At 44.8% G+C, this 25,143-nt stretch overlaps 1 protein-coding gene across 1 annotated transcript in view; it reads right to left on the bottom strand.

The window, feature by feature from the left end:
- Window positions 1–938: 938 nt before the first annotated feature.
- Aldh1l2 (aldehyde dehydrogenase 1 family member L2) overlaps window positions 939–25,143 on the bottom strand; it is a 42,791-nt gene continuing 18,586 nt past the window's right edge. The window contains exons 8-23 of the mRNA XM_006993054.4: window positions 24,812–24,937; window positions 24,219–24,310; window positions 22,424–22,571; window positions 20,578–20,697; window positions 19,887–20,014; window positions 18,211–18,361; window positions 17,527–17,597; window positions 17,340–17,445; window positions 15,048–15,135; window positions 14,516–14,609; window positions 12,555–12,654; window positions 9,025–9,123; window positions 6,664–6,829; window positions 4,234–4,339; window positions 3,167–3,366; window positions 939–1,180 (exon numbers count right to left, since the gene is read on the bottom strand). Of these exons, the coding sequence (XP_006993116.1) occupies window positions 1,125–1,180; window positions 3,167–3,366; window positions 4,234–4,339; window positions 6,664–6,829; window positions 9,025–9,123; window positions 12,555–12,654; window positions 14,516–14,609; window positions 15,048–15,135; window positions 17,340–17,445; window positions 17,527–17,597; window positions 18,211–18,361; window positions 19,887–20,014; window positions 20,578–20,697; window positions 22,424–22,571; window positions 24,219–24,310; window positions 24,812–24,937 (1,851 nt within the window). The 3' untranslated portion in view covers window positions 939–1,124. The remainder of the gene's footprint in view (window positions 1,181–3,166; window positions 3,367–4,233; window positions 4,340–6,663; window positions 6,830–9,024; window positions 9,124–12,554; window positions 12,655–14,515; window positions 14,610–15,047; window positions 15,136–17,339; window positions 17,446–17,526; window positions 17,598–18,210; window positions 18,362–19,886; window positions 20,015–20,577; window positions 20,698–22,423; window positions 22,572–24,218; window positions 24,311–24,811; window positions 24,938–25,143) is intronic.

Raw genomic sequence — 25,143 nt, 5'->3', positions numbered from 1 at the left:
CTGAGTCTGGTGTTGCAGGCAGGAGCCACTGTCTCTAGCACCATTTTTCAGTGCACGGCAGTTGTCAGAACTGTGCCAGGCACGATGTGAGGAGAATGGGTGGGAAGAGTAGTCCAAGCATTGATTATTGATTGAGAAGTGTAGGAAGTGCATTTCATCCATCAGTTCACTGATTAATGAGCCTTCTAGGAAGTTCCCTCATCTAGTCAATTAACTCATCATGGTATTTTTAAAGCAGAGATGAAAAGAGAGACTTACATTTAATTGACTATTTACATATACGGCGAAGCCCAGTGCTGGGGCTTTTCTTATTGCGTAGAATCCTTTTAATGAGGGTATTGAGGAAGGCACTGCTACCCCTGTTTTGCACACCGGGAAGCCCACATAGGAAGCCAGAGCTCAGAGAAGATGGGTAATTTTCTCCATGCCAGATAGTATGACAGTCTAGTATGACTAAGATTGGCTACCGCATGCTGTGTACTTCCTGAAAAAAAAAACTGTTTACTAGAATTTAAACTATAGGACCAAAGACGATGTCAATATGGGACCAAGGTCCTCAGAACTTCAGTTTGTACCCAGTAGGTAGATATGGAAGAAAAGCCGTGGGCTGCTCATCTGTCACAGTGGGCTACAGAAGTCAAAGGCACAAAGATGGATGTTCTATGAAAAGGGGAAAGGACTGCCATCACGTTCTACGTGGGGTATGCTGTGCTTTGAAAACAAAAGTAAAGAAATAGTTGTTAGTGTCCAATCTGTGTGGCCTGGGGATTAATGATCCAGAAATCCTAAATGTATCTGTACATTACAGCTGAGTGAGGTCAGTGTGTTCAAGAGGGATGGCCTTGAAGAGAATAGTCCTTCCTGGAACAGAAGGGGCTTAGATACTTTAGAAATACACAGAATACCCAACATTGTTAAAACCTAACAGAGGTAAGTCATTTGGTGAGAAAAATAGTATACTAGAATTTACTGAGGCCCTCAGGCAAATGCTCACACAAGCGGCCCAACCCTCTTCTTGGTCCTTGTATATATTTTTGTGGCTCACAGATGGTTCCTCCTTCCTCAGCTTGTGATGGTTTGAGAAGCAGGCTGTTCATCGAAGGCTTCCTGAGGCTGGCATTGCTCTAATACTCCAGTGTCACCGTTTTGGTCTTGAGGTATTCATTCAGGGCTTCCTCACCTGTGGGAGAGAAGAGTAGCCAACAGAACATTCACAAGGATGGGTGAAGATTGTGGCCTAGGCCAGTGCTCCTCAGGTTCATACAATCATCCAAGGGCCTTGGTGACTTGCAGGTGGATTGAGTTAAGTTAGGGGAAGGCCTCACAGTGTGGATGCTAATGGACCATAGACCAAGATGGGTGGTAAGGGCTTAGGTAGTCTACCTGGCCCTCTAGAGATTGGCGTGTTGGCTGGCAGACTTCAGCCCTAACCTTCCTCCTGTTCCCTGCTTGATGAATTCCATTTCCGCAGTTTACAGTTCTGTGACCAGGGTGCTGTCTGATCAGTCACATTAGGTGAAGCAGAGTTGAGTATGGGCTGGAAAGCTTGGGGACTTTCACTTTCACCTTACTGTGAAGAGAAAGGAAGTGCAGCTTCCTCTGCTGGTAGAGACACAAGACCATGTCTAGACTTTGCCTGTTTCCAGACAAGTGATCTCTACAGAGGCTAAGCCACATGGAGACGAGTGAGCACAGTGGATAGAGCAGACAGAGGTCAAAGGCAGAGTGCCACATGGTGACTAGTGAGCACAGTAGACAGAGGGCTGTTGAACGTGTCCCCTTGTTAGAGTGACGTAGGGAGAATTACCAACTTGTTCCCAGCCTACTCCAGAGCAATCGGATCAAGCATCTGTATTTCCTGTAAAGCTCCTAGGTGATTATAACCTGAGAGATAACCAATGCTGAGACGACACTGAACTGAGGGGCTTTCAGCCTTGGAGAAGAACCACCAGACAAATTGTAGTGTTTCACAGTAACAAGCCTTCGGCTGTCAGTTACCCTGTCAGAGGACAAGCAGAAATGGCCGCTTCTATAAATTTCCCAAGAAAACCTCCAGCTGTGTTTTAGACCCAAGACCACTTTTTATTCCTGTGAGTACACTGTCAAAAATCATTAGGAAAGAGAATCTAGCAGCCCAAATGAGCCAAATCTACAGATAATTTTCAGCAAATCAAACATTTTATATTTCAGATTATTTTGAGATTCACATAGCCCAGGCTGGCCTCAAATTTGCTGTTTGGCCAGGAATGCTCTTGAACTGGTCCTCCTATCTCATGGCCTCTTAAGTGCTGGGTTACAGGCATGAACCAGCACAGTATGCTCTCACATTTTCCATGTATTTTTACACTTATTACATTGAAGCAATACAGGACTGTAAAGCAGGAGGTGAGCTCCGCAACTGGACCGGCTGGCTTTAACTTCTCTGCCAGTGCCTGGAGCTCAGCACCTCACCCGCCATTCAGAGCCTGGTTCCCCTGCTCTGAACAGGTGAGATCCTAGCCACTGTCTTCTGGGAGCACTTGCTTGTGCTCCTTGGGTAGTCTTAGGCGGGGGCCCAGCACAGCTTCAGCATCCAAAGTGAGCTGGGGCTTGAGAGCTGTCAGGGCGGCTGCTGACAGTGAAGGTTGCTAACTGTTGTACTCTGATCCTGGAGCCCCCCCTGCCCAACAGACCCTGCCTATCTCAGTGACTCTGCAAGACTCAGCTTAGAGACAGGACCAACTCCAGAGCTACTTCCACCCTTGAACTGTCTTCTTGGTTCCACTGAGTTCCACAAAACTAAACCAACTTCATACTGAAATTCAGATTTAGAAACACATTTTACCAGTGAGATTGCTTAGTGGGTGAAGGCATTTTTCAAGCAAGCCCCATGACCTGCATTTAATCTCCAGGACCCACGGGATGAAAGGAGAGAACCAACTTGGACTGCTGTCCTCTGAGTGCCACATAATGACATGGCACACTTATGTATGCACACAAATAAATATTTGAGGTTGTCTTAAAAATCTATTTAATGTTTTGTTTTTTTTTTTTTAGAATTTCAGTGTCCTTTGTAAACTGCTGTGTAGGAGAGCCCTTTAAACAATAAGGGAGTATTGTTGCATGGAACTTCATGTTTCTGTGTGATGTAACACAGATGCACAGGAGCAGAATAAGCCACACTCACCCAAGTCTTTTCCAAAGCCAGACTGCTTCACTCCACCAAACGGGGCCGCCACGTCCGTCTTGTTGTAGGTGTTGATGAAAACTGTGCCCGCCTCTAGCTTGTCACTCACGTACATGGCTTTACTGATGTCTCTCGTGAAAACCCCAGAGGCCAAACCATATTCAGTGTTATTTGCTCGACGCAGCACCCCGTCGATGTCCCTGTAAGATGTTTCCAGAAGCAGAAAACACCATTAAAAGTACAGCGAAGCACACTCACTCTGCTTGAAAGTTTCTTTTTCATGTTAAAACAGGATAATTTCTTTTAAAAAATTATTTATTTATTATGTATACAGTATTCTGTCTGCATGTATGCCTGCACTCCAGAAGAGGGCACCAGATCTCATTACAGATGGTTGTGAGCCACCATGTGGTTGCTGGGAATTGAACTCATGACCTCTGGAAGAACAGCCAGTGCTCTTGTTTCTCTGGGACCTGATTAATGTTTTATAAGTGAAATACTCCAGGCCAGCTCTGAAAGGTGCATGTGACATTATAACCAAGAGTATTCCACTCTTCACACATGCCCATTTCACCAGCATCGTCTTTTTAGTCTTCAAGGATCACTGGTGAGTGTCCTCTCCCTGATTTTCAGAACATGTCTCCTGTGTGTACCCCTCTTCAGATCTGTACAGGTCCAAATCTCTCCAGTGTCCCCCCAAGCCCCCTGGTTATTCTGTCACCTCAATGTTTGAGACAGAGTCGCCCATGATAGCTGGAGCTCACTAGCCAGGCTGGATTGGCTTGCCAGGTGAGCCTCTGCCTCTGTCTCCCCAGCTCTGAGTTTGCAGGTGCATGCACCACACCTCCCTTTGAAGTGGGCGCTGGGGATCTGCACTCTGGACTTCACGTTGACCCGGTGAGCACCTCACCCACTGAGCCATGACCCCGCTTCTAATTAATTAACCGGCTGACTTATCCTTAGGGTGGAGAATTGCATGTTCATGGGTTGTGTGCTCTATGTACAGCACAAGGCAGAGACGCTATCCAGCTGAAACCCACATTACACACTGTGCCTAAGGAACACACCCATTTTGAAATTTAGAAATGACCATGATAGGCCCGAAGGATTCCTCTTTGGCAAGGTACATGTGGTCTTCGACGTCTGTGAACACAGTTGGTTCCATAAAGAAGCCTGTGGGGGAAAAAAAAAAAAGCATCCATCATAGGTGAGATCATTTTCATCCTCAGTTCACCCCAGGCTTAGCTAACAAGAAGCTAACCATCTTTCATGCGGTGTCTGCCTTCCTGGCTGCTCGTTTTTTAATGGCTTTATTATGGAAACTTCAAGGATGTAAAAGTAGAGTATGGACTTAATAAATATTCATAACTCACCATCTGTGATTTGATATTTTCCCCACTGATATGTCTTCAAACAAGACCCAGATTCCATTTCCACTCCCAAGCATTTCAGTACAAGTCAGGCAAAAGAACAGGCATTTTAAAAAGAAAACCACAATCGAGATTAACTCTCATGAAATTGACAAGTTCTTTATTTGTGTTTTTACTTCATTTCCTTCCAGTGTTAGATAGTTACTACCCTCTTTGATTTAACTAAAGATTGAAATAAATCTACAGGTGCATTTGATTGTTTAATTTCTCACTTGTCTTTTACTTTGGTATTTCCTCCTCTGCTTTATTCTTTTGAGATGATATCTCCTTATTGTCCAAGGTTACCTGGAACTTGCTTTGTAGCCCAGGCTGGTCTTGAACCTCCTTCCTGCCTCAGCTTCCCAAGTGCTGGAGTTAATGTGTATGCCACCCTGTCTGACTATACCATAGAATTTCTTAGCGTTTTAAATTTGTCAATGCTTTATTATGTGACATTTGTTTCTCCGTATAGTGTATTCCTTTAAAAAAAATTGGACCCTGGAGAGATGGCTCAATGGTTAAGAGCACTTGATTTTCCAAAGGACTCAAGTTCTGATCTCAGCACCCACATGACAACTCACAACCATCTGGAACTGCAGTCCCCAGATTCAGACCTTCTTCTGTCACAGGCACCAGGCAAGCATGTGATACAGAGACACATGTATAGGTAAAGCACCTATACACATAAAAATGATGTCTTTTAAAGAAATAATGTTTTATGTGTTTGCCTGCAGGTATGCATACCATGCGCTTGCTTGGTGCCCATGGAGACCAGAAGATCTCCTTTGGAACTGCAGTTATAGCCATAGCCACCACGTAGGTGCTGGGAACCAAGCTGGGTCTTCTGTAAGAGCAGTCACTGCCGGAAATATCTGATCCATCTCTTCAGTTCCCAATGCCTTGTTCTAACAACACCAGCCTCTGTGGCTGACCATTCTCTCCTTGAATCAATGATTTCATCTGTTAGAGAAATACAATGAAGTGATTTTTCGTGTGTGTGTGTGTGTGTGTGTGTGTGTGTGTGTGTGTGTGTGTGTGCGCGCGCGCGCGCGCGCGCGCGCGTGCGTGCATATTTTTTCTCTGTGTTGCTCTGGCTGTTCTGGAACTCGATCTGTAGACCAGGGTGGCATCAGACTCACAGAGATCTACCTGCCTTTGCCTCTGGAGTGCTGGGATTAAAGGTGTGTGCCACCACAACCCAGCTTTCTCTCTTTTTTCCTTCCTTCCTTTTTTTTTTTTTGACTTGCAAGGATTCTTTTGTGCAAATGTCCCTCTTCCACCTACTCAGTCTTCTTTTATTTTCCTTGCAATTACCAATATTTAAAATGAGGAGTCAGTGCACAGTAACAGTCCAAATAGTAATCGTGTCTGGTTTTTGGTGATCGTACTATCAAGCCCTGCCTTGACAGCAGGAGAAACCCTCCCCAGGCTCAGCTGGAGAGTGACAAGACTCAAGATGACCAATCAGTGCCTGATAACACCATCACACCTGTTCAGGGACAGTCGAGCGCTGGCCCATCAACTTTGCCATTCCCCTTGCCTCATAAGGGCACATGTCACCCCATTCTACACAGGAAACTGAGGCTTAGGAAAACTGTCTGCCTCCATGCCCTCTGCTTAAAAGTGGCAAAACAGCAGGCAGATCTCTATGAGTTGGAGGCAAGTCTGGTGGTCTACAGGGCAAGTTTCAGGACAGCAAGGGCTACACGGAGAAACCTTGTCTCAAAACAACAACAACAAAGTGACCCAGCAGGATAAAGATATACTTTTGGGTCATATTATAAATATTGCTATTGGGTTGGTGTGATGGCTCAGTGGTTAGGAGTGTGGTCTGCTCTAGCAGAGGATTTGTGTGTGTTTGGTTCACAGCACTCAAATCTGGCAGCTCACAACTACATATAACTCTAGCTCAGGTGGAACTGATGGATCTGGATTCTGTGGGCACCTGTATTCACACACGCGTGCATGCGTGTGCACTCACACACACACTTTTTAGTGCAGGGACAGCACTAAACAGAAGTCATTGCCATCCATTCCAGCTTTGGGGTGGGGGGCAAGCACCGGGCACTTCCCTAGGGATGCTCTTACCCAACCGCTGCACCTGTCTTCCTCCGTATACCAGTGTGGCCCCTTCCTTCACTCCGGTTTCACAGTACTGCAGCAGCTTTTCTAGGTGGGCTTTGTGGTTCTGGGGCCCGTGGTCTGTAGATCTGTCCAGCGGATCACCAATCTTCATCATTTTAATTTCTTCCACCTGTATATTGTCCAGTCCACAAAACACAAAAACTGTTAGTAGTAACAGTGGATCCCCTAGCTGAGTTTCTACATGTGGTGCATGGTGTACTGAGCAGCTGAAGGATGTGTGGTTGGCTCTTTCCAGCCTCACTGGAAGCAAGTCTTCTCTGCTTCCATGTTACAGAAGGAGAAACTGAGGCCTTGAAGGAGTTAAGTGGGCTGTCTGGTCGCACACAGTCACTGTGTGGTCTTGAAATACCAAGTTCCTAAGTCCTCTTTTCTAACAATACAAGCCCATGCTGTGCTTCCAAACCCCAGATGTTAATCCAGTAAGCGAACTAACATTCTGAAAGTAACATGTCACCTTAGACTCTTGATGGAAATCGAAATTCTTTTTAAATGTGGTAGAGTGCCCTTGTAAGATTCTCATGAGATAGCCAAGCCAGAAGAATTACTGGAATGTTTTTTTTTTCTTTTTGAGACAGGTGTCATGTAGCCCAGGCTGTCCTAGAATTCACTGTGTACCAGGGCAGACCTGGCCTGTAACCCCAAGATAGAATGTTCTGATGAGAAGCTGGCACACTGCTCCTCGATGGCAGACCTGTGATTTCTCCTTGTCATCCTTGTCACAATCTAAGTGTACGTTTTCTGGCTGGAACTCCAGTTCAATGAAAAGAAAGAATGAAAGCCACCATGACCCCATACGTTTGGACACAGGTCTGCTTCTAATCTCTTAGTGTCTTGAAAACCCAGTGCTAGAGAGATGCTCTACAAGAGAGGGACCATGGCAGCTTGCCTGGTTTAGTATTGCCAACGCCCAGCACAGTGTTTGGCATTGCTAGGTGCCCAACAAATACTCTTGAGGGGCTGGTGAGATGGATCAGAGAATAAGAATGCATATTGCTCTTGCAGAGGACTTGAGTTCGGTTCCTAGTACCCACATCAGGTGCTCACAACCGCCTCTGACTTTCAGAGTGTATACACACACACATGCACACGCACACGCACATGCACATGCACAAGCACACAGATATCTTATTAGTTGTGGTGGTGCTTGTCTTTAATTCCAGCAACTGAAAGGCAGAGACAGGCAGATCTTTGAGTTTGAGGCCAGCCTAGTCTACATAGCAATCTTCAGATTAGGCAAGGCTACGTAGTGAGCCTTCTCATAAAAGTCTTAAAAAAGGAAATACAATGCATAAATTTAAAAAATGGTCTGTATGCAAAACATGTTTGTACTGGACCAATACAGCAAGTGTTTGAAATTTCTGGTCTCTGCTTTGGAAATTTCATCAAGTGTCAGATCCTATAAGCCTCTATACCTCTGTACTGTGAACTGGGTTCTCCTGAGACACAAAGTGAATCACTCTGTAAGACTCAGGAGTCCGTGACCACCCACTGACTCCCCACTACCTGCCTCTGTATAACTGTGTTATGGTCTCTCCTGAAGAAAGGATACCTTTGCTTTTGGGTGTTTATGTGTCTGTATCTGTGTGTGTGTGTGTGTGTGTGTGTGTGTGTGTGTGTGTGTGTGTGTATGCCAGTGTGTATGCAGGTGTGTGTGTGTATACGCAGGTGTGTGTGTGTCTGTATTTATGTGTATGCAGGTGTGCATATACAAATGTGTGTGTGTTTGTGTGTATGCATGCAGGTGTGTGTGTGTGTGTCTGTATCTGTGTGTATGTATTTGTGTGTATGCAGGTGTGTGTGTGTGTATGTGTGTGTGTGTGTGTGTGTGTGTGTGTATGTATTTGTGTGTATGTGCACACACACATGCAGAGGCCAGAGGACAACTTGGCTGTTCTTCCCCAGGTGTTCTCCACCTCTTTTTTGGGACAGGGTTTCTCCCTGGCCTGGAGCTTGCTGGTTAGTCTAGACTGTTTGGCCAGTGAGTCCCAGGCATTTGCTTGTCTCTGCTTACCTGACCAGCACTGGGATTACAGGTATATGCCAGCACACCTGGTGTGTGTACGTACATGCGTGCGTGCGTGCGTGCATGTGTGTGTGTGTGTGTGTGTGTGTGTGTGTGTGTGTGTGTATGCATGTTGGAACACAGGGCCATGTGTGTGTTAAGTAGTCATTCCATGTACCCCTGCACCCCTAGCCAGCTCAATGCTATCGATATCTCACATCTAAAAATCATGAATAATCCCAGAAGTCCTTTTCAGGAAAACAGTGCATGTAAAACTCACAGAAAGTATGAGGATGCCTTACCACTCTGGTTACAAATTTGTCATGGATGGATTCTTCCACAAACAGTCGTCCAGCTGCAATGCAGTTCTCTCCTTTATTGAAAAACACCGCACCCATGCCCTGCAGCAGCAAAAGAGAAACTAACATTAGCACTGCTCAAGTCAAGCCTGCCATCCAGTTACACAGAGACGGCAGTACTTCATGGGAGAGCATGTTCATATGTGTGTGCATGTGGACCAGAGGTCAACACCACATGTTTTCCTCAGTTGCTCTCCATTCTTTAGTTTTTTGTGGGGGTGGGGGTGTGGCTACAGGATCTCTTGCAGTTGAGCTAGAGGGTGGCTAATGAACTCCAGGCACGCTCCTGTCTTCCAGTGCTGGACTCCAGTGCAAAGTGCCCCACCTGGCTTCCTATGTGGGTGCTGGGAGTCCATATGCTGGTCCTGATGCTTGCTGAGCCATCTGCCTGCCCACATGTTGTCATGCAAAGGCCACAGGTAACAGAGGCGTCAGATGGTCCTGTAGATTGTTGGTGATGGGGACTTCTGGGAGATACTTGTTTTGACTTTTCTCACTTCTGGTTCATGAGCACTCATTTTAAAATGTGTGTCAATGAGGGTATACCTAAAATAATTTTTTACAATAAATTTATTCTACAAAAATATTTTTGAGAGCTGTGCAGTAATGGTGCATGCCTTTAATCCCAGCACTTGGGAGGCAGAAGCAGGAGGATCTCTGAGTTCAAGGCCAGCCTGGTCTACAAAGTGAGTTCTAGGACAGCCAGGGCTATACAGAGAAACCCTGTCTTGAAATATGGAAAGAAAGGAAGGAGGGAGGGAGGGAGGGAGGGAGGGAGGGAGGGAGGGAGGGAGGGAGGGAGGAAAGGAAGGAAGGAAGGAAGGAAGGAAGGAAGGAAGGAAGGAAGGAAGGAAGGAAGGAAGGAAGGAAGGAAGGAAGGAAGGAAGGAAGGACTAAGGTGAAGATTGACAGAGCAGGGCCCCCATCTGCATCTGCACAAGTACACACTCCCATCCTGTGTGCTCACACACATGTACACACACCCCCATCCTGTGTGCTCACACACATGTACACACACTCCCATCCCTGTGTGCTCACACACGTACACATACTCACATACAAAATCATCCCTCAAACCCTACCCCCATAAAAGGGATATCTTTAAGGATATGTTTATATTTTTTTAAATGATGGGCACAAAAAAAACAGCAGATCATGCAGACTTGTGGAGTTAGGGTGATCTTTCCTTTCTAAATCCAGCTGCTGGCTCACTCCCAGGAAGCCTCCCTACACGGAGTTGAAACCCTCAGGGCACTTTGCAGCAGCAGCTGCATTTCTTGCAGTGTCTACCGTTCTCACATGGTGGGAGCTGTGGCTCTGCAGGGTATGGATTCCTAGTAGGTAGAGTGTAGCTGTGGCCAATAGAAAAAAACTAGCTCTCTGTACCCACTACATACTGGTTGTCTTCATGCTTATGATTTTTTTCGCCCTTCATAATCTTTATTCATCTGACACAGTCCAGAACATAAGATTTTGTGCTTTTAAAAATGTAATGGGGGGTGGGGCACCACTGGAGAGAGGCTCAGCCATTGAGAGCATGTGTTTCTTTGGCAGAGGACCTGGCTTCAGTTCTCAGCACCCACACTACACACATGGTACACAGACATACATTCATTCAAAACACCCATACATGTAAAATAATCTCTTTTAAAAAATATAACAGTAGGGCCTGAACAGTTGGTGCAGTGGTTGAGAGCATTTCTTGTTGCATAGGACCAGGGTTCTATTCCCAGCAACCACATGGAAACTCTCCACCTCCTCAGGTACCAAGCAGTCATGTGGTGCACAGATGTACATTCAGGCAAAACTTATACACATAAAATAATAGAAATAAATCTTTAAGAAAAGCATATGGGACTGGAGAGATAGCTCAGTGGTTAAGAGCACTGGCTGCTCTTCCAGAGGTCCTGAGTTCAATTCCCAGCAACCATATGATGGCTCAGAACCAACTTAATGAAATCTGGTGCCCTCTTCTGCCCTGGAGGCATACATGCAGACAGAACACTGTATACATAATAAATAAATAAATAAATAAATAAATAAATAAATAAATAAATAAATAAATAAAATAAATAAACCTTTTAAAAAATATGACAGTAAGCTAATGGAACAAATCCACCTTCTACTTTTCTTTCTCTTGTCTTTTCTCTGGAATGTTTTGGAAAGGTTCTTAGAAATGAACATATCCAGGGGAGTCTTGGCCTTGATATCAGTCTGTGTTCCCCTGTTGTCTGTCACTGGAGTCTCCAGACACAAATAGGCCAAAGAAGTGTGTGTGTAGGGGGGGGGGCGGTCCTTCACTGCAGACCTCTCCACTGTCTTTGGGGTCCTTACCCAATGGGGTTTGGCTGAGAATGCTCATTCAGATTACAGTTGGGGGTGTGGGCAGAGGCTGCTCAGGGCAGAGCAGGAAGCCACACATGCAAATAGAGTCAGTCACTAGAAGGCTCAGCACCCTCACGCTGGCTCACCTCTGTCTCAGAAATGAAGAGAGAGGATTCGCCCAATTTATTTCTCATGCAAAACATAATTGAGCCTCTTGTTTTATTTAAAAGATGTTTCCACAATTTGAAATAGTTTAACTCTCTTGGGCCACAAAGTTAGTAGGAGGCCCTATGCCTCCTCACCTAGCTTCATCCACAATGGTGTATGAAGTGGAAACCAGGGAGTGATCGCTGCCAGGTACTGTGTTTTTAAAGGGATGGAGCCTTGTGATGTCCATTCTGGTTCTGGACTTCCAGACTCACATGATCCTCCTGCCTCAGCTTCTTAGATAACTAGTACAATAGTTGTGTGTGTCACTCACTAAGCTCAGCTGCTAACTACTATTGACTGATCAATTGATTGATTATTTTTGGGCAGAGTCTCTAGCCCAGGGCAGCCTTGACTTCAGTATGAAGCTTAGAATGACTTTGAACTTCTGATCCTCTCGTTTCCCCATCTTAAGTGCAGGGATTATAGATGAGTACCACCATCTCCAGCTTATGCTGTGCTGGGAATCAAACCCTGAGTTCTATGCATGCACAGGCAAGGCCTGCTAACTACCTTTGGTCTTTATTTTACAAATCTTTTTAATGTTACTTTTTGGAGGCAGGTGTATGAATGCTCTAGTGTGTGTGTGGAGGTCAAAGGACAACTTTCAGGAGGTGGTTTTTCCTTCCACCATGTGGGTCTGTAGGATGGAACTTGGTGTCAGGCATGGAGGCAAACCCTTTGCTGGGTTTGTTTAGACAGTCTAACTGGAGCCTGGTGTCCAGAACAGATAAGAAGGATGAAAAAGGCAAGGTGCTAGCAGATAGGAGGAGATATTACAAAAATATAAAAAGCCATTTAAAAAATTAAGCATCCTTAGGATAAACAAAAAGATGACATTTGCTTATGACTAGCTAAGCTATATCCCATCTGAAGACCTCCAATAAAGGAGAAGTGTGCTTTAGAACTAGGCACCTACTACCTGGGTCTGGCCCACTTACCATCCGCACTGCCTTGTCAAGTTCACAATCATTGAATATTATAAGTGGAGATTTGCCACCAAGCTCAAGGGAAACTTTCTTCAGGTTGCTCACAGCACAGCTAGAGGAGAACAAACAGGAAAGATCTGTTAGTTTCTCTCTGTCTCTCTCTGTCTCTGTCTCTCTCTCTCTCTCTCTCTCTCTCTCTCTCTCTCTCTCTCTCTCTCTCTCTCTCTCTCTCTCTCCCAAACATGTTACTACTTGACGTGTAAAACACAGCTGAGCCTCAGAAATATTAGGAACCTCGTTTATGAGGGCACAGTGGTGCATGCCTGTAGTCCAGCATTCAGAAAATGGAGGCAGGAAGATGGAGCGTGGAAAGTTCAAGGCCATCCCTGCTACACAGGAAAACCATGTATAATGAGAAAACCATGTCTCCAAGAGGAGAGGGGAAGGAAAGAGAAAAGAAACCTAAAAGGGAGGCTGTGAGGTAAGTGTGTGAGGTTCACATGCTTTTTTGCTCCTTTTCTATATTTTAGAGGTTTTCTATAATGTTTGAAAAATTCTGTGGTCAAATGATTGTAACTAGAGTCTTTCTCTCTGGGTCCTGCCAAGCCCCCAGTAGTCTCGCAGCCCACTTATAAAATAATCACTCAGAAGCTTATATTACTTATAAACTGTATGGCCATGGCAGGCTTCTTGTTATCTAGTTTCTATATCTTAAATTAACCTATTTGTATTCATCTGTAAATTGCCACATGGCTTGTGGCTTACCAGTACTTTACATCTTGTTCTCATGGCAGCGGCGCTGGCAGTGTCTCCTGACTCAGCCTTCCACTTCCCAGAATTCTCTTCTCTGTTTGTCCCACCTATCCTATACTTCCTGCCTGATGACCAGCCAATCAGCATTTTATTCATCAATCAATTAGAGCAACACATTCACAGCATACCCAGCATGGGGAAATTCACCTTTAAGAATTCAGTTATATCAAGGTCTGCAGAGCAAATCCAGCTTCTAGACAGCCTGCTAGACCACTGTGGGTGGGATACCAATTGTCAGAGGTGCGGTAATTATTCACTCCTTCTGTTACATTGGTTTTTGTTTGTTTGCACTTTGAGCAGTGCTCGTGACAAACCATGAGAAGTCCCTTCCCAGCCTTCATAGGTACTCCTACTCAGAGTGGATAGAGTCATAGAAAGAAAAAATAGCCCACAGATTTCTCCCATGACTCAGTTGCCATCGTGTTTATCATTTTGATTTGATTGTTTGGGGCTGTGACCTAGCATACCTTTTACCTTCATGTTGGTTGTGTTTGTTTGGATTTGTCAGACAAGCCATTAACCACACAGCTCTGTCCCCAGTCGTGACCCTGGTTTCAAGTGTGGAGAGCTTTGTCTTACATTTATGTATCTCAGAATTTGTCAGTGATAAAGTCAGTTTCTCCATTTGATGAGGTTTTTCTTTCTTTTTTAAATTTATTTGTTATGTATATAATGTTCTGCCTACATGTATGCATGCAGGCCAGAAGAGGGGACCATATCTCATTATAGATGGTTGTGAGCCACCATGTGGTTGCTGGGAATTGAACTCAGGACCTCTGGAAGAATAGCCAGTGCCTGCTCTTAATCTCTGAGCCATCTCTCCAGCCCCTGGTGTGACTTCTCTAACTCTAATTTTGTTGTTTATTTATTTTTTGAGACAGGGTCTCAGGTACCCCAGGTAACCTTCCAACTTGTTTTGTAGCCAAGAATGACCTTTACCTTCTGACCCTCTGCCTCCACCTCCAGAGTGCTGACATTACAGGATGGGTCACCAGATCTGCTCTATGCAGCTTTAGGAATCAAACCTATGGCTTTGTGCATGCCAGGTGCACTCTACCAACTGAGCCCTATCCCCAGCCTTGGTTTTCCTTGTTCTGAAACGTTCTATTGAAACCCCAACAAAAGGCTGGTAGAGTGGGCTCCCTACAGCAAGCCAGTACCTGCTCATGATCTGTTTGCCCACAGATGTGGAGCCAGTGAAGCCAAGCTTGCGGATGTCTGGGTGCTGAGAAAGCCGCTGTCCTGCAACACCCCCTGTAGAAGTAATCAGGGCCAAAACATGACTCAGATCTTGCTGGGAGGATAGGTTTGCACTTGCTGAAGTAGGTTTCTAAGTTTGTATGTGAACCTGCATTTTACATTTTCTGTGTTAATTACAAATGGATTAAAACAATGTCCTCCATGCCCTGTCTGCACCGCCACCCCATATTGATGGGGAAGCCTCGATTGTTATCTTCCAAAGTGCTTGTTGAAATCACAATAGCCCACCTTAGGGCAGTTTTTACAGTGCTCTCCAGTCCCCCTTATAACTCCCTGTACCCCACACACTCAATTTCAACTCTATATTTTTATCACACTGTAAGTATGTTTATGCTTGGTGACCTGTATCCAGAAGTGTTTCATTCAGGTTAAGACTGCAGTGGGAAACAGAATGTAGCTCCTGAGTCACTCACTGGTCCCCTGCAGGCTTACCTGAGCCTGGAACGATGTTGATTACCCCCTTTGGAAAGCCTGCTTTCACAGTCAACTCTGCAAACTTCAGCGCTGTCAAGGGCGTGACCTAGAAGTGAAGACAGGAATTGCCTTCCTCAAACCTGTTCGGTCTTTACCAGGGCCCTGATTCCCTCCTTTGTGGGTGTGGTGCACACGTGAGGTATGTGCACAAGAGTGTGGGTGTGCTCGCTTATGGAGACCGGAGCAGGACGCTGTCGCCATCCACGTTACTGCCTCAAGACACAGTCTCTAACTGAATCAGAAGCTTGTTGTTTCAGCTAAGCTGGTTGACCAGCAAGCTCTTATACTGTCTACACTCACTTGCTCCCACCACTGCTGGAGTTAAAGGCATATTCATCTGTGCCCAGCCCATTACAGTTTCTGAGAATTCGAACTCAGGTGCAAATGCTTGCAAAGCATGTGCTCCTACTGAATGAGCCATTTCCCCTGGCCCGAGAGCTCATTCTGTTTGTATTTTGCATTACTTTTTGTTGTTTTTTTAATTTTAAGATAACTTCAGACTCACAGCAAAGTCGCCAAAGTAGTCCAAATAATTCCTTGTATATAGTTCACCCTGATCACTCAAATATGGAGTCTTTACTGCATTTCTTTCACCCTCTCTCTACCTTTTCATTTTTCCCCACACTAACACTGATGATAAAAATGAGGGCTTTTTCATTAGATCTCTAACCGTGGAATATGCAGGAAGATCCAGTGAAGTACAGAAAGTACCCGAGCTTCTGTTTCAACTGACAGATGCACAAGAAACCACCCGTGACTCACAGTTAGGTCTGGACAGTAATGTTCAGTCTGCAGAAGGTCAGGGGGCAGAGCGTCACAAAGGACATCAGTGTCCTATGGAGGAGTAGGTGCTCAGTGACAAGGGATCTCTGTATCTGTCTGTCTCCGTCTCTCTGTCTCTCTGTGTGTGTGTGTGTGTGTGTAGGGAAAGGGATATAACAGTGATTCCCTCCCTGGCTCGCTCTCTCTCTCTCTCTCTCTCTCTCTCTCTCTCTCTCTCTCTCTCTCTCTCTCTCTCTCTCTGTGTGTGTGTGTGTGTGTGTGTGTGTGTGTGTGTGTGTGTGTGTTCGCGTGTGTGTGGCACAGGAGGGAAGGGAGATCACAGTGATTCCCTTGCTGGCTTTGTGTGTCAGGGTCATAGTCCCCTAGGTTGCTCATCTACTCTGAAAGCTGCCCCATGTGCAGCTGACAAGCCTGGCTATGTGGAATCACAGACTGTATTATGGTCTTAACTCAAGCAACCTTCATAAAATGGACACGTAACTAAAAGACTTGGCATGGAACCTGTAGGACAAATACTGCAGCGCATGTGGAAAAGAGCTACTGGTCCCCTTCTAGTGACAGATGGGTAAGCTGCTTCAACAGTGGCAGCCTGGAGAGACTCGGTGAGAAGCTGGCCCCAGACACTGGAGAACTAAGAAGCCTACTGTTCCAGTGTGTGATTAGTCTCTCACAGTACTGCAGTTGAAGGGAGGTGGTCCACAGAGTGTGTGATTATGCCCTGGAATGAAGCCACCATGGATAGAATAATATTTAAAAGTGCTCCTGAAGCTGGATGTGGCCTCTGCCTGTAACCATAGCACTTGGGCTGTGGAGGCAGGAGGCTCAGATTTTCCAGATCAGCTTCTGCTGCATGGAAGTTAAAGCCCAGCCTGGGCCACTTGAGGTGCTCTTAAACAGAAACTACTCTAGCATTAATAGATGTCTCTAAGAACTGCATGATGCATTTTTAAAGCATTCCCTTGTTACCCACATGCATACATGCTTAGGCATGTTCAACCTGTGACCCTCCAGCCCTTTGCCTCCAAGGATAGCTGTGCATGTGTCCCAGCACATTTGAGGATGAGTGGGTTACATGACAGAGTCAAAGGTTGTACACCCCTGGACCTTACACAATTGCCATAATTACAAAGTTATTTTATGCGCTTCCCCCTCATCTTCTATATCTTCCTAAGATTTTTGGTAATTAAATGTGAATGGCTTCAGCAAAATGGCACTTCAAATAAAGCCCTTGGCACCAAACCCAGTGGCCTAAGTATGGTTCCCAGATCCCAGGAGGCATTGTCCTCTGACCTCTGCATACATACATGTGGTTCTCCTGGCACACACTTTTTAAAAATGAGAATTTAAGAATAATATATGAAGAGTTGTCTGTGAACTGTGAAAAGCTTAAAGGTGTGTTGTTTATCAATGTATGTTTGTGTTCACTTTGCAGGCAAGAGGAACCCTCTGCACACTGGGCAGGCTCACCTGTGCCGGCTTGAGTACTAGGGTGTTGCCTGCTGCCAAGCATGCTGCACTCTTCCAGGCCAGCATCATCAGTGGGTAGTTCCAGGGGATGATGATGGCACAGGCACTGTGGGGAGAAGGCCCACGGCCTTAGTCCTGCACACCAGCACAACGCCCAAGTCACCCAGAGGTTCTCCTCTTGTCTTACCCAAGTGGCTCCTTCTTGGTGAAGGTCAGGTTGTGATTTGGACGGGCCTGGTTGATTGGGATTGTAGAGCCCTAAAGGAAAGAAAGGCTGATAGTTTACTAATTTAAATTACTAAGCTTAATCACAGATAATATGCTTTTTGCCCTCTCCTCCTGTTCAACGTCTAGGAAATAAATCCCTGCATTAGAATGAATTGCTGTTTCTTTCTCAAAAGAATGTAATAGGGATGGGGAGATGGCCAGCTCAGTGGAGTGCTTACTGTGGGAACTAAGACCTAAGTTCAGATCCCGGCACCGAAGAACAAAACTGGGTGAGATGGCACGTGTCTACAATCCCAGCACCGGAGAGGCAGGACAGACATATTTCTAGAGCTTGTTGGACAGACAGTCTAACCAGATCCACAAGCTCTAGGTTCAGTGAGAGATCCTATCTAAAGAAATAAGGTGTAGAGCAATGGAGGAAGAGACACCCAATACACGTGCACACAGCTCAAGCAAGAAAAGTACTTAAAGGAGGCTCATAGTGGGTGTGCCTGCTCTTCTGCAGCGTTGGGGATCCAGCACTGCTCCTCTCCAGAGGACAGGGAATAAACTGCCATCACAGAACCAGAGGCCAAACCTGCCACAAACTAGTGCTCTTAAGGCCACTTTCCTCTAGGGATGAGCGAGGAGTGTTTGTGCTTACCTGAATTTTGTCACACCAGCCTGCAAAGTATCGGAATGTTTGCACAGACATTCCAATGTGAGTCTTCAGAGCCAGGGTGTAGACAGCCCCGGAATCCAGGGCTTCTATGGTTGCCAGCTCCTCTTGGTTTTCTTCCAGTAGATCGGCAAGTCTGTGTGGGCAGTGAAAGAAATCCACTAAGCACTTATTGATGGAGCCCTTACTAGTTGTATATGCTGGCCCTGCACAGGGTACCACCCCAGACTGAGATTCCAGAGACTGATCCAGAGCAACGCACCTACCCCTGTGGAGATCATGGTCTAGGAAGGTAGCAATTAAATCATTGTATAAATGATTTATTTCAGCGGGTTATTAGTACAGATTCTGCAGTGCTATGGATCAAACCCAGGCCCTCACACATGCGAGGCAAGTATTCTAGCTCTGAGCTACAACACAGCATTTAATTCATGAGTTACAGGGAGAAGGCAACCATGTCTCCAGCATGTGCTCCTTGCCTCCTAGGTGCATAAGCAGTAGAGTAGTGGCTGAGCCAGTCATCACAGGCAGGAGGTAGTGGGTCAAAGGAACCAGCAGCAGGAGAGTCGTTCATTAACACAGGGAGGTGTCAGAACACAAACCACACACCCCTAAGGACCATGAACACTTGTGGCTTTCTGGTTGGTACAGAAATGTTTTCAAAACTGACAGAAGAGGACAAAGCAGGCATGTGGAATGAATCACAAACCCCACAGCAGTCTCCAAGGTGCTGGTTTTCTTAGGAAGGTGTGTGGGAAATAGTAAAAATAGCCTTTTGTATTCACCCCCCTTAACCCCTTCCTTCTATCCCTCCCTTCCTGGGGTGGTTCTTCTTGGACATTCAGGAGTTGGGCTGGACAGGACACCCCCCCATGCATCTAGTGGATCTCACTCTAAGAAATTTGTCAGTACAGGTGAAACATTAACTATAGGTAAGCAGAAGGCAGGATGAATCTTTGAAACTAATTGCTTCTAGAATATTCATTCATTTATAATATTTTTCTAAGACCTTGGTATTTTTCCTCCTTCCTTCCTTGTCTTTGAAAACAAGGTGTGGAATGTGTCCCCATGAGCAGCTCTGTCCATTCTCTACTAGTCCATGACCTTGGAGGATGACCTTTAGATCCTATTTATTACCTGGTGACTGAGAGGCATGTTGGGAAATTTGTGAAGTAGGTAAAGGATGGGGTCAAGGGGTTAAATCTCCCAGGTCACTCTTCTAAATGCTCTCCCTTTTTAAGACTACTGTAGAGTGCTCTTGTGCAGCTGCAGAGGGCTCTAGAGTGCTCTTCTGTAACTACAGAGGGCTCTAGAGTGCTCCTCTACAGCTGTAGATCTTGGCAGGTTCTAGCTACCACCTCTTCCTCTCTCCCTTCAGACCTGGGGGAAGTACCAGCTTTCCTGCCACCAGCCCTGCCCTTCCTTAGTCTTTGTGGGAGTTCCATGTTGTTCCCTACATCTTACATAGTCCTTGATGACCTCCGACTGATACAAGCTGTAATCAGATGTCAAGAACTGGTGTGGGATTTTGCATGACTCAAGTAATGAGAGACATGTTATGTCTTCCACGGGTGCATAGAATATTTTGTGTGATTTTTTATACTCTTGACAATATTAACTAATACCCTGAGATAACAAAGTTGTTTTTTCAGAACACACACCTGTACATCAGTCTTCCTCTCTCTCTGGCATTCATCTTTCCCCATTCACCATTTTCAAAGGCATCCTTGGCTGCAGCTACTGCTTTGTCAACATCCGCTAAGGAAGCGTAGGACACTCTGCATATCGTCTATTTCAAGGCAAGCAAAAATAGGTTTCCTAAGGGATCTATCAGTGTGGCTCTTGGAATTAATGTTATACTTCTTATAAAAGTAGAGTATGACTTATCAAATGGAAAAAAATCCACGACAAAACTAATCCATCTGGGGCAAAGAAAATGACAGAGTTTGAATATGGAAACTGAACCTGATCTTGGTCCATCTTATGCCTCATCTCATTCTGGAAGAACAGGTTTAGGGCAATTGTACAGTTCTTCCTCAGGGAAGTGAGATTGCTTGCCATGAGTTCTCAGAGTCTGAAGGATCCCCTCCCTCACAGAGCTCTGTACAGAGAAATCTTCTGCTGTGTATAGGCACAGCAGTCTAAATTCATCATAAACATTCAGTCTACTTGAAAACAGTTACTGTGGTTCACAATAGTCCATGTCAGAGCTGAATGAGTAAGAGAAGTGAATGAAATGTATTTGAGGAGCTTGGGGGCAGAGCTAGAGCCGAGTAACCTCAGCCCGCCTGGTGCACAGCCTTGTGAGACAAACGCTCATGGCTGATGGTCACTGCAGCTGTCATTACTCACAGATCCATCTGTGGGGTTGACAGTGTCGTAAGTCTCCCCATCCTCAGCATCCACAAACTGTCCATTGATGAAACACTGATACGGCATTTTCACTGTCATTTCATTGACCTCCTTTGAGACCTGAGAATAAAGTCAGTGTATTTCTGTGCTTATCAACTTGATAGCAGATGGTGGTAGAGAAACAATCACAGGGCTGGAGAGACGGCTCAGTGGTCAAGAGCACTTGCTGAACCATCATCAGGACCAGAGTTCAGATCCAGGAAAACCATGCACATTTGTACCCCAGCTCTGAGGGTTGTGGGAACAGGACAGTGACTAGGGTTTGTGGCTTTGGCATAGCCAAGGAAATGTGAGCGCCAGTGCAAGCCCCAGGTTCAGGGAGAGACTCTGCCTCAAAGGAATAAGTAGTGGATGATAGAGGAGGCGACCCAACACCCTCTCCTCAGCTCTGCTATTACACACACACACACAAACACACACACACACACACACACACACACACACACACACACACACACCTTGAATCCACATGAAGAAATAGATTTTTCAAGATGACTTCTTAGGTAATTAGAGAAATCTGTATAAAAGCACTTTTTTTTAATGTTCTACCTGAGTTTAAAAAACAGTTATCTGCCTCTGAGGAATTGGTGCTGTAGTTAAGAGCACTTGCTCCTCTTGCAGAGAACTGGTTTCAGTTTCCAGTACCTACATGAGGCAGCCCACAGATGCCTGTAACTCTAGCTCCAGGGGGATCTGACACCCTCTTGTAGCCTCCATGGACACCTGCACTCATGTACAACACACACACACACACACACACACACACACACACACACACACACACATCCATAGGTCAAAAGAAAATATTCACAAATTCATGTCTGATAAAGACTGAGTGTCCAGAATTGACAGAGGACTTTGACTCTAAAAAGTCAAGATAACCAATTTTTTAAACGGACAAAGGATTTGGATAAACATTTTCCCAAAGAAAAATAGACAAATGCACAGCAAACACTCACAACAATGCTTCATGTCATTGTCCATTGGTGAGTGCAAAGTCAAAACCACACTGATGTACTTTACACACGCCTGTCAAGACAGCTAGAGAGAGCCTGAGAAAAGGCATGGAGAAGGTATGTTTACACTGGTAATGGGATTATAAAGTGATGCGGCTGCCTTTGGCAGTTCCTCAAAAGGTTAAGCATAGTTACAGTCAGCTATTCTACTCTTAGCATTGTACCTAAGAGAACTGAAGATGTGTGTTCATGTCAAAATGTATACCTGATTTTTTTAAATCAGTATAATGATAACAACCTCCAAAATGAAATGATCTAAACACACACCATCTGATGAGTGGATTCAAAAGAGGAAGTATATATATCCTTACACAATGGAATATTATTTGGCCCGAGAGAGTTGAAGTGATAACAACTACAAGGGTGAACCTTGAACATATGTCAGAGAAAAGAGAAGAGATACAAATGGCCACATGTTGCACAAATCTATACATGAAATAATGGCATTATGGCAAATCCAGACAGAAAAGAGACTAGTTTCTGAGGACCTTGGATATAGAGCAGGTCAGGAGAAAGGCATACCATTGCCACTGGGTACAGTCTTTCCTTGTGAAGTGATAAAAAATATTCCAAAATTAGATAGTAGTGATGATGATTGCAAAATTTGTGAATGTTCTAAAATGGCAAACTTAACTAGGGTAAATTTTATGATACCTGAATTGTATCTCAATAAAACTAGTCTGAAAGGCCATAAATATAAATGGCAAATGCGCATGTTCTCTGTAGCAGTGGATTGGAAGTTTGAAGTTGAGCATCCATGAGACACTTACATAATCCACCACCAGCTCCACCTCTTGGTCCTCTCCTCTCAGTTTCCGCACGACCATTTGGATGAAATCCTCAAACTTGGTGGCCATGTAGACATCTTCATTCTGCAGTTGAAGACCACCACATTTCTGTCTGATCTCTTCCACCAGCCTTGAAATGAGAACCAGCTCATATTATGTCCATTTTTAAAGAGTTTGATGGCCTGTTCACTAGCATTGGTCAAGAGGTTTGGGAGTGATTTTTGTTCACATCATACAAGATTGTCTGTGATGGTAACTACGGAAGATGTTAAGATGTGGGACAGCCTGGAGAGACACACTTTCTGCTGTCACTGAGGACCTGGGTTCAGTTCCCATTGTCCACATAAGGCAGTACACAACCACCTGTAACTCCAGTTCCAGGGGATCTGACACCCCTTCTGACCTCTGTGGGAACTGCATGCATATGATGCACACAAGGCAAGCAGGCACACACACAGATATAAAATAAAAATAAATTCAAAATGTGTTGCAGCATGAGAAAATTAAAAATTAGTCTTGAGGACAGTTTTGTTGTTTTTAACTTTATCCACAACTATAAATAAAATAAATTAAGGGAAGGAAGTTTTAACTATAGTGAAAAGTTATGGGTACATGAGTCTGTACCTTTCAAGTGAACTCAGAAAATGAGAAAAAAAAGGCAGCTTCCTAGCTGGAAAAATTATGAGACCTGAATGTAATAGAGAATATCGTCTGTAGTCTATCTATAAGAGTAATTGTTTATATTACATGTTTAACTTAGGTGCTAGCACCCATAGAAGGCTGACAAGTCCTTTTCAGTCCTTGACTTCTGCACCTGTCAGTTGACCTTTCTTAAGTAGAAAGGTTCGCCAGTTCCAGTGTGGAAACCCACCAATTACAGTCCTCTATAATTTATTCTCTGAAGAAGTCGATATATCTTATAAATTATTAATAATAATAGGGCTAGCAAGATAAAGTGGATAAAGGCTCTCGCCAACAAGCCCGAGAGTTTGACCCTAAGAACACCCATGGGAGAAGGCAAGAATGAATTCCCACACATGTGTCACGGCATGTGATTGCCCAGGCACACCAACACAAATAAATTCATGCGTTTTATAAAGATAATGACAAATGACTAAGGCAACTCACTCTAACAGAAAATATAACTACAATACAGTATTGGAATCCTTATTAAGCTAATCAGAATTTTCTAGGAACTCATGGATTATTGCTAATAAACTATAGTTTAGAGACCCAAACCTCTTGACTTTGATGATATCACGTGTTCTTGAAATTAATATTTTTGGTTATTCCATGACCAATAGGAAGATGCTAGGGGTGTGGAGAGGGTGGGGAATGGTCATGCCGGGACATGGGCAGGAGAGGTATAAGAATTAGTGTTCCAGGTTTGGAGAGCAGCTCAGCAGTGAAGGGCACATACTCTTGCAGAGGACCTGAATTTGTTTCCCAAAACCCATGTGAACGTTCATAACTGACTGTAACTCCAGCTTCAGGGCATTCAGTGCCGCCTTCTGGACTCTGTAGGTACCTGTACACACTGACATTGGCATTCACACACACACACACACACACACACACACACACACACACACACACACACATACACACATAAAATAACAATAATACATTTTTAAAAATAACAAATAATTAGAAACACTGAAGTAATGTGAAAACAACCTGTTAGTCACATATACAGATCTGTGAGTGTGACCATGAAAAAAAGGGAGCTATAATAGATGAAGCTGTGTGTCCGTGCACACAGAGGTGGTGACTTTACCTCACGACATCCATTGAGCTTGCTCCAGATTTAAAGAAGTCTGTGGAGTCTTCAATCACAGGAACATTGCTCAAAATTCGAGCCCAGATGACCTGCACAGAAAAGGCCACTTTCATAAAGAAGGGCTGTGTGGAATCCCAAAGCAGAGACCTATTTGCCCTTTTCCCGAAGACACAACATGAGGGTTTTGCTCATTATCTCCTTGAGTCACAAATGGCCAGTGAATATGACAGAAGGTGACCTGAGCATCCTACCTTACCATTCTGGCCCCAGGGAAAATGGCATACAGTTATATGTGAGTTTTTGTCCTGGATAAAATAAAAATGACCTCCAGTTTGGGTTTCTGAATGGTTCTACCTTTACTCTCCATGTCCCAACTTCACCCAAGCCCTCCACACCAACCGAGAACTGAAAAATAAATTTCTATGTATTGTGTCTGAGCATATCAGTTTCTGAGCTGGTTTCTTAACCACAACTGATGCAGAAAGAGGAGATGAAGCCACCGTCCTATTCCTCTAAGGACAATTACAGCAGCTACAGATAGGTATCTGTTTTCCAAGGGAAGAGTTGCATTATGGACGTCACATGTTCACCTTGATTGTCTCTGCCACCTTCATCTCCTCAGCTGTAAGTTCTACTGCTGATGTCTCACCCGATGAGAAGTACTGGGAGGCAGGAATCATCTTCCCATCCTCAAACTGCAGATTTCTCACCATCAGCTATGAGACATCGAGAAAACAAGCTGAGGATTTGGACCATCCTGTTGGGAGGAGGGATCTAATGTGTTAGACGGGTATAGAGACTGGCTGATCTGAAGGATACAGACATCTGGTCAAACTACTTCCCTGTGTCTAAAAGGACTCAAATGACATCCTAATAGAGACTGAAAAAAGGACAGAGTCAAGTCTAGAGCCAGATGCATTTC

The sequence above is a fragment of the Peromyscus maniculatus genome, chromosome 18 (assembly GCF_049852395.1).
Source record: "Peromyscus maniculatus bairdii isolate BWxNUB_F1_BW_parent chromosome 18, HU_Pman_BW_mat_3.1, whole genome shotgun sequence".
In the NCBI taxonomy this organism is placed as follows: domain Eukaryota; kingdom Metazoa; phylum Chordata; class Mammalia; order Rodentia; family Cricetidae; genus Peromyscus; species Peromyscus maniculatus.
The sequence above is the reverse complement of the archived record's forward strand: the minus strand, read 5'-3'. Positions and strand labels throughout refer to the sequence as shown.